Source organism: Cyphomyrmex costatus, unplaced genomic scaffold, assembly GCF_001594065.2.
Source record: "Cyphomyrmex costatus isolate MS0001 unplaced genomic scaffold, Ccosl1.0 scaffold193, whole genome shotgun sequence".
NCBI classification, from domain to species: domain Eukaryota; kingdom Metazoa; phylum Arthropoda; class Insecta; order Hymenoptera; family Formicidae; genus Cyphomyrmex; species Cyphomyrmex costatus.
In genome coordinates this window covers 2,969,166-2,979,046 of record NW_017275965.1, presented here as the reverse complement: position 1 = coordinate 2,979,046, position 9,881 = coordinate 2,969,166, and the positions used below count along the sequence as shown (strand labels likewise).

Sequence of the window (9,881 nt, the reverse complement as noted above, 5' to 3'; positions counted from 1 at the left end):
ATATATATATAATATTTCAATATCTTTTTTTAAAGAAAAGTTTGTAAGATTATATATTTAAAAAACGTAAAAAATAAAGAGACCATTATTTATCCAGATGTTCCTAGTATTTTTATATTAAATAAGTATTCTTAGTATATTTACGTATTTAATATAGTATTCTTTTATATAAAGAAACGCACAATGATTCATCCGTATTAAAGGTTAATTATATTTAGACCAAAATATAATATTAAATTGATTCCGAGATTTAATAAGTTTTTCGTAGCTTGTGTGATCAATTGTGCACGCTTTTTACAAATGTGAATGGCGCTTCGTACAAAGAGGAACAGATCAGATAATTATTCATGATTATTAACAGCGCAATATACACGTGGCGCATGCACATGAACGCGAAACGCGGATAGAGAAGGTGAAAGCTCGTGGGATACGCGGGAGTTAATAAAAAAGCTCGCAAACGCTTCGCCTCGACGCCCCGTGACAAACGATCATCGATCTGCGAAAACAGTGGCTCGCTGTTGTGTGTTTTTTTATACATATATATAAATTCCCAAAAGACCGGTAGCAATTGCAATCAGTAAGTTTATATTACCACTTCGTCGACGATGCCACCCTCTTCATCAACGCGGCAACTCGTCGACGGCCATTTACACATTCGGTTTTTGTTCGTCATTTACAAAAGCGGCTCGTTATCCTTTTTTCCCCAACTTTAAACAACTCTCATCGACGTAACAAGTGTGCCATTGAATTTTATCGGCGTGATAAATACATCAGTGTCTTGTGACTGCGATAACTGATGTTATTTTACGACAATTGTTGAAATTGAAAGGTGTCATACTACGATCAAAAGGAGTGTGTTTTGAATTAAAAAATTTTTTTCTATCTACGAGATTGCTTTGATTGTTTAATTAACATTCAGGTGTTGATATATCGTCTGAAGTGCCTTCAAGTCTATTCTTAAGCTGCTTCAATATGTTTGCTTAATAATATTGTGTGCTACAATGACGACAAATGTACATATATGGGATTAAAAATATAATAATTATAAAATAGTTTATTCAATTATGTAAATTAATTCATTTAATTATGTACATTAAATCTATGTATAAAATGTCACCTTAATAGTTAATACCATTATGTTTTTTTCTCTATAGTTTAATATTAATTCTCAATATCTTATTAATATCATTTAAAAGTATTAATTATAACATTTTCAACATTTTAACAGTTAATTATGTTACTTTCTAGACTGAATTATTTATTTGAATTGTATATTCAATTGGCAATCCTAATTTATATTTGTCGTTATTATAAAATAATAATTTAAGGAGGCTGTAATAAATGCAGGTTTTATAAAATGTGCTGTTTATTTTTCTAGAGCCGGGCCATTGTGTGCATCGAGACGCTGCCGCGGAGCTACCCCAGCCCAGAACCAGTTATGAACATATGATTAAGCTCGTTTTAATAAGTTTTTATGTAGACCTTACGCGTAAGGATGTATAATAAAAATAAGTGTTGAATAAACCAGATACGTTGAGACAAATGGCCATTGATGATGATTCCATTACAATAAATGCATAGCTGCTGCAAATTGCCTATGACGATACCATAACTCAAAATACGTGATAATTGAAGAGTAATGCTTAATAGATTCCCTATTCTGTGACTCTTAATGACAATGTCGGTATCGTTATTCTTATAGATTGCACAGTTTTTTTTTATCATGTATAAAACGATAATATAACGACATCGGTTATATTGTCGTGAAAAATTATTAAATAGGAACTCAGGTAAAGTAATAAAACGTTATAATCAAATCTTGAGCAAGAACTGCGAAGGATTATGCTCCGAGGTAAGCTAACTATGTTTGCCTCTTCACTTCTCTAATTACAGTCGAATGGATAGTGTTAGGATCTCACCGAGATTTGAGATTATCGAATTAAAGAGAATTAAGGGAAGACGTCATCAGATGCTAAAATAAATTCGTGTTCGCGAATCGGTATACTTCCTCGAAGAGATTACAGCTCTTCGATAGAGATCCGCCATGTTTCGGATAAAGAATGGCCGACCGCGTTTAATTTTCTGATGCGAGCGTCGACGAGGGTCGACGAAGGAAGGGCGGATCTTGGCTCGTCTTTTCTGCCAACGTCGTCATCGTAAAGATCAGAGTATGGCTGCTCCGGAAACTCGTGTATAATTTTAAGATCGAACGAATATTCTGCGATAAAATAGTATGATAAATGGTATCACCAAAAGATTTATAATTTTATTTTAATATCTTTGGTTTCTTTTTACATTCATTTTTAGCACTTTCATGAAGAAAGCTAGATAATTTCATATATTTACAATCTATATTTTGTGTCTCATAATTCTCATATTGTTATTCTTGTTGAAATGCCAATTGAATGAAATGTATAAGGGTACATCTATGACTTTTCTGTCTATTACTCTCTGTTGCATTATTACATGTTATAGAAATATAATTACTTATTTATACATTTAAATCACACTTAAAAATGTATTTTTTTTAAATTCAATTTTTCGAGTATTTTTTTGTAAAAATATTATACACTATTAGATATCGAAGGAACAATGGTAATTCAATCCTTTGAGTTAAATAACATTATTTGTTATTTCTAATTTCCATGTCGCAATGTAAATCAATCTTTATTTCTATAGTTTTAATGTAAACAACGTCCACACGTATTAAAGTACATCAAATTGAGTCAAATTCAATACATTTTTTTTAGTTAAATTGTTTAACTTTAATATTTCAATTAACGACGTATTAACGACATATAGAAATGAAAAAAAAAAACAAATTAAGTATAATGTTGACCTTATGGGTTTAACAGGATGCGTTTTCATGAAACTGACGTTATATATTTCATTTTATATACGATAAAGCCGGCGTACATTTTCCCTGTTCTCGGTTTATCGTTCGATAGACTCGCGATCTTCCCGACAAAGGCGAACACTCAGTATATATAAGAAGGGAGATATTGGCCCGTCTTTTCCATCCAGTAGTCGTCACCGTGAAGACGACTGGTGAGTCGTGGGTGTTCCTCCTGAATTCTCGATCTCGGAGAATCTGTCTCCTACATGGACGGGCGAACCCTCTCCGGAATCTAACCCACCCTTGCCGTTGCTGAGGATCGCAAGGACGAGGGTTGTCGGCGAGGTCTCGCCTGATTGGCGGCTGTGGACTATCGACCAACCCGAGACCAGCCCTTTGTTTTAGCCACCACCCTTGGCGGTATCGAGGGTATCCAACTTAAAGTCGGGTCATTGAACGTCCATGAGATTTCGGTTGGCTTGTTCTATGAAAGATAAAAAAAATGAGAGAATTACATTGCGAGAAAATATTGCGTAAATTTTGTGTGCGATATTTTTCTTGTTAAATAAATAAGATTAAATTACAATCTAATTTTTATAAATTATTCATAAATATGAACAAATAATACATATCATAAAAGCGGTATATTAAATTAAAATACTAATGAATAATAAAAGAATAAAGGAATAATTTAAAGAATATTATAAAATAAGCAAGTGAGCGTCTTTATTTATTGGAAAAATTATCGTGTAAAGATCTACGGCCAAAGAAATTGATGATCACGTACGTAAAGTTGCATGGCACGATGTTAGAGCAGAGCGCATCGTACTTGCATTCTCGCTCGTGGATCGATGATGCAGCACGTGCTACGGCCTTGTAATACACTACGTTCACCTGCATACCATACGTCCCTACTGCCTCGGCTGCTTAGCATAATTAGTGACTGATGATTAACAGGCATCAGCACCGGGTAATGGCTTAATTAATTCGCACGTGCTAATACTGTCTCGTCGCGGAGATCGGCCAGCACCTCGCAATTTCTGCTGCCCCAATTTGAAATTGCGCACTTGCCATTCGTATAGCCGCTATCTTTTTCGAAAATACTATTTGTCGTGCACTTTGTAAATTCTTGATTCTATGATGTCATAAATCAAGAGAAAAAAATTATGTGAATTTGATTAATATTTTGAACATAGACTCTCGTTATCTATAAATCTTACTTAATCTTTGAATACTAATTTTTTTTACTCTTCTTTACAAATAGCAATCAATTGATCGTAGAACGCTATCGCGCGATATCAAATGATACAATATTACTATTAATACTCTCTAATTTTTTTAGAGTGAAATCTCACTTTAAAGATTAAAAATTTAACTAGCAAAAAGAGTGGCTCAATTTTCAATCTTAAAAGGAATTTTCAATCTTAAAAGTAAAGGACAGAATGCTTATTTGTGTGTGTGTGTGTGTGTGTGTGTGTATCTTTATCCTTTTATTTCTAATAATCACTGAAAGCTCAATGAGTACCTCGCTTGTACATAAAATTTACTTACCAATTCTAGGGTTAAACAGTTTAGTGTATGTTGAAGATATTCTTTTTCCGCGATGTATCCGGAATCGGATTACGATCAATCTCAACAAATTCGCATTTTCATAATGACGGTTGGAGCGATGATTATTTAGAGCACGTCACACGATGTGATCGGCATGGCTTAATTAACATCGACATTATTTTAATTGGCTGCGGTTGTATATCGAATATGCATGTTTCAAATTGTCCTTAATATAGCGTACGCACAAAAACCCACACAATCGTGTACGCACACGCACGAGAAATGTTATTGTTAGATCGGTAAAAAAAAAAAGAGGGAGAAAACGTAAGAGGAACACGGGGCGAGGCCGAACGTGGCCGCGCTGCTTAGCCGTCAATCAGCCCTATCTCCCTTGCCAAATTACTGTCAAACGCAATTAGAATTGACGTGGAAGGCTGGGGCTAAATCAAAATCGTGAGGTAAACCCCCTCGATAACGATTTCAATCCCGGAGGCTATGCTCAGTCGCAATTTTCTCCCGCCGCTAATTAATACACCTCGTATCGTACGTCAATTCGACAGTTCTACTTCTCTCTCTCTCTCTCTCTCTCTCTCTCTCTCTCTCTCTCTCTCTCTCTCTCTCTCGCTCTCGCCTCTCGTCACGCCTTCTTTGTCAGGCCTTCACCCTTCTCTCCTACCCCCAATTCGTTCTGATATACGACGACCATCGATGAAAAAGAGGAAGCTATGTATATTTTTTGGAGGTATTTTGATGGTAGCGAGCGTTTCGCTCGCGTGAATCGATATCCTGTGGACATATTAATGGAGACGCATGTAAATTCGTTGCGAATTGGTAATTGAAAAGAGTCGTGCAAATTAGCCACGGTTAAGCGAAAGTACGCGTTGTACGTACAATGATGTTTGCTGCAGAACGCTCGAAGTTAATAATTTTAACGAATTTCTCTACACGATCATAACAAAATCAACGTACAAAGTGCGCTTAGTTATCCAACATATAATATTTTGTAAATGAATTAGTATACATTTAAATTTACATCGATAGAAACAATATTTGTAATTGTGTTTTGCTTCCTGTGCATCCCTTGTTTCGCTTTTCACTCGCGAGAAAGAAATTGAAATCTTGCGAAGGTAAATTTTTTGTCGGGTCTATGCTAGAATTCTTTTTTCTTGCTCACTCCCTTTTTCCTTCGAAGGAAACGAGATCCTCTTTAGAGGTAGAATGATATATATTAAAGAGATGCTTTTTGGCAATAAACAATCGGGCAACGAGGGTCGGAGGCAGTTAGGTGGGGCATTAGGGTGAATTATTCTGGCCACCCAGCGTAAAAAGACCGATAAATCACGGGAGTAACGGGGTTCTTGCTCTCTCGATGATGTTGTATCTTGTCCTACGGCCTCTTAAACTCGACCTTACGACAGTTTCGTCCCTCATTTAAAACCTAACACGCTCATTCTTGCTTCTTATCCTCTAGGTACACAATATATTGTAACAATGTGAAATATTTTCTAACTTCATTCTCTTTTCATTTGACAAATTATTTTTGGATTTGTGCAAACAAAATGAGAGATCAAGTTATTAAAGATTTAATTTATCATGCCAAATTTAAAAAGAAATAACTGCATGCAAAAATATATAATTGTGTTAGATTAAATGTAAAAATATAGCTATTATATGTATAAATACGCAGTTTATACATTACTTATTTTATTTATTTTTGACATAATATAATAAAGAAAAATTTTAAATGTGATATAATGTAAAAATAGTTTTATACATATAAACAATGCGCAGTTTATATATTTATTTCTTTTATTTAACGTAATGTACATGAAAAGAATAATTTTCCTGAAGTGTTTGAAAATTTAATTGAATACAGATCTGAAAATAATTTTGTCAAGCCTTCATAATTATTGAAAAATAATTATGTAGTCATTAATGTTTAATCGTTCTATATAATTATTTTTCAATAATTATGTAGAACGATTAAACATTAATGACAATTTTGCCATTTAAGCGTTCTACATAATTATTTTGATGGTTTAAAAATTAATTCTGATCTGTGTATATCCAGTTTAAAAAATTGTAAATATTTCAGTAAAATATTCCTTTGATGTAATAAAGAAAAATGTTATCTTTGTTTATAAAAATTAGGATTTCTAGGCATAGTAAATGCGCCATCATTCTGAACGCGACAGCTGCAATTGCTGCTACGATCCAGCAGCCATGCTCTTGTGCATCCATAAATATATACGCGCAGACTGTTCCGTGTAATTGTGAGCGTCGTGCATACACACACACACTCACGTGCGCGCACGCATGCACACGTTCTGCTACCAGTAGCGTATTACCCGGGGTCGGGACTTTTTCATTACGGTAAGAGCCGATTGCATTTTTTTACGTCTCCCAACGACGAGGGTGTCCAATCTGGAGAATCGCGTGGAAGGAGGGCCATCTAATCACGTGTTCCTGGCAATCGTGTCCTGCGTCGATCCTCGCCACCCCCGCTCCTCGAGCGGCCACCCTTTCATCCCCGCACCAGCGTGTCCTCATCCTTGGACACAATCCTCTTCTAGAGAGAACGAAGAGCCTTTTATTCGATGGCTGTAGGGGCGACTGGGACGCGGCCTCTATCTCTCTCATTTTCTCTTTTCCTCTCCTCTGTCTTTCTCTCTCTCTCTATCACGTGATCTCCTTTTTCTCTTTTTTCTTTTTTTTTTGCACCACACAGACCGCCCTTTCACTATCCGGGGACGCCTCTTCAATCGGGCTTAGCCGCCCGGCGTAATTAAGCCGCGATTGAAAATTAATCATCGGATCGATTTCGTGCGTCGGCGTCGCTTGCGATTCCTCTCCGCGGAAGGAACGATAAAAAGGAGTCTTCTCCCCCCCCCCTTCTCTTCCATCAGCTTCCAGGATATCGGAGCCAACGCCGGGAGCTGGATGAAGGTGAAGGTCCTTTGATCTCGCAGGGCATCTCTCCTTCTATCTCTGTCTCTATGGGACGCGCAAGCTCCTTGCGCCAATTATCTCACGCTCACGAGAATTATTATTTTTGCGTTCCATCGGTAGTGGTTTATTTCCTACCGCCTTTTTCGCGTCTTGTTTCCTCGCGTAAGAAGATTTGCGTAACGATCGTGACCTTATCATTTCTAGGCAAACGGCGGCAACTCAACATATCAGAGAAAACGTCGACACTAAAAATGAAATACGCTTATTGAAAACCACCGATGTTTTATTCTGAATGACTGCAAGATCTGGGTATTCGACGGCGAATTGCAGTTTCTATACTTCTCATAATTTTTAAATTAATGTATTATTAATAATATATACGAAAGAGTCACCCTATTGTCTTCATATCTTAAAATTTTTAATAAAAATTTTTAAATACATAATTTAATTTTAATTATAAACACACAAAGTAAACGCGATTAATATTCTATTGCAGTATCAGAGTGATAGTTTGATATATGATATGTATATATACTATATCTAGTATCACATTGTAACACGTGACCAAATAATGCACAAACAAAAAAATCATTTAAGGTTAAAAAGATACGGAGGTAAAAAATTATTTACAATAATATTTTCTTTGCAGTTCTTTCATTCTTCCCTAATTCTTTCTTTGTTTCATTTCTTTACTAACTGAATTGATGCATATGTTTTTACCGCATATTATACTTATAGCTTCAATTTATTTATAATATCTTTATAGGAAATATTACAATCGAGAAGAGATTTTATCATCGTCCAATTATCTTCTTCCTCATCAACGTAACGAGGCCGCGGAGAGATTTTTTCATGTCACGATTTCATCATTATCTGTTGTCGCATTACTTTATTACCCATTGATTTTAGTGGAAGTTCAATGTACTCACCGTTCTCGTATTTACTTGTCCTACATCGTGAATAATCGATCGAATTCACCTATCTGGAAGAGAAAATCGGAGCGACGGGATCGGCTGACGACGGAAAGAATTAAAGACTCGTCCTTGTCGGCAGTCTTCCAGCTCTGAAGTTGAGTTCGGGAGCTCAGACGGTCGAGCGAGCCTCGGTCTCCTCTTCTTCCTCATCCTCGCGAAATCCCAATAATCCGCGATGAGACACAGATTGAGTCCATGGACGATGGAAAAAAGCGCACGGGGAAGAGAAGAAAAAGGAGGAATGAAGGGGAACGTGGGAGGGACGGAATAGGAAAGCGCAGTGCCGGGAGAGGTAGAAAGAAAGCTACGCGGCGGGAGAAGAAAATTGGAATCTTTCTGGAGAACGGAGGATGATAAAATTGCGGATGGTCAGGTGTTACCGTAATCCGGATTGAGACGAGCTGCGGCCGAGTGGTACATGCACCTCGACGCTATATAACGATATATATACGTATGTATTGTACATGTATCTACCTTGGTTTTCTCGTTCAGCATCCGCGATCTCATCTTGAAATGTCAATGTACCTGACTCGCTTTCAATTATAAAGAAAAGTCGTTGTATTTTATCGAAGTAAAAATACTAAAATTATATTAATTTGAAGGCTGCGTTAAATATCAGATTTTAAAATAATACGTACATGAAATTGGTATATTAAATTGGTTCGACAAATCAAACTTATTAAATTTTATATACATTAATTATTTTAAGATCTGACTTACACAATCGAATTTATATCACTCGGATTCTAAAAATGACGAGTTAACATATTCATACAGTTCATATGAGAGATGAAGAGAATTAATAATAGGAAGTAAAAGATAAAAGAAATATCCAAAAAAATTAGGAATTGATCGAAAAACTAAAAAGATTTGTATGAGATTTACAATAGGAAAGAAATGTTATTCTTGCAAGTGTGTGCAACTTTAATGGCAAACGCATCGTTAGACGGTTGCATTGCTGTCTTTGACAAACTCCGTAGGGGAACCGATCCGTGTAGACCGATTTAAAAAACACGACCGACCGCTAACGGCCCGCGATTATTTTAATTCAGCCAGATAGGGCGAACCCCGAGAGCGGGACTCGTAATTTGTTTCGAGATCGTATCTTCAAAGTGGCTCGTAGTCGGCATGAGGGAGGGAATATTCTCTCTCTGGTGCAGGATGAGGAATAGGACGTCCTGGGCGTGGGTCGTCTGCCCGGGAGAAGCCCGCATAGAGATCGCTAGCAGAAGAACGAAGGGAGGAGCCCTAGGACCGTCTCAATCTGTCCATTCCTCGTAATCACCGACGAAACGACCCGGATTGGTCCAACCCCTTGTCTTCTAGTATCTACTTCAATATCCTTTCCATTTTCCCTTTTTTTATCCAGTATCGCATGTATAACGAATTTTTTGAAAATACTTAAATTAGCAATGTTTATATAAGCCTCTTTTAAAAATATTTCAATTTTAAGATTTTTGTGGAATAGAGTATATCTTAGTATATTAAATATCACATTCCAAAAATATGTCAAATACATTTATCGCTTACAAATATTTCTTGGAAAAGTTTTTTCTTAGAGATAAAATTAT

The 9,881-nt window shown here is 36.2% G+C and overlaps 1 protein-coding gene across 2 annotated transcripts in view; it reads left to right on the top strand.

The window, feature by feature from the left end:
- The window catches only part of SoxN (SRY-box transcription factor soxNeuro), a 107,641-nt gene extending 106,197 nt beyond the window's left edge, over positions 1-1,444 (top strand). Inside the window, exon 4 of one of the 2 annotated variants that reach the window (XM_018538606.1) lies at positions 1,379-1,444. Coding sequence is in view for 1 of the 2 variants with exons in the window: in XM_018538607.1 (XP_018394109.1) it covers position 1,379 (1 nt within the window). In the remaining variant the exon portion in view is untranslated. The remainder of the gene's footprint in view (positions 1-1,378) is intronic. The other variant, XM_018538607.1, reaches the window with a different exon arrangement.
- The last annotated feature ends 8,437 nt before the right edge of the window (positions 1,445-9,881 follow it).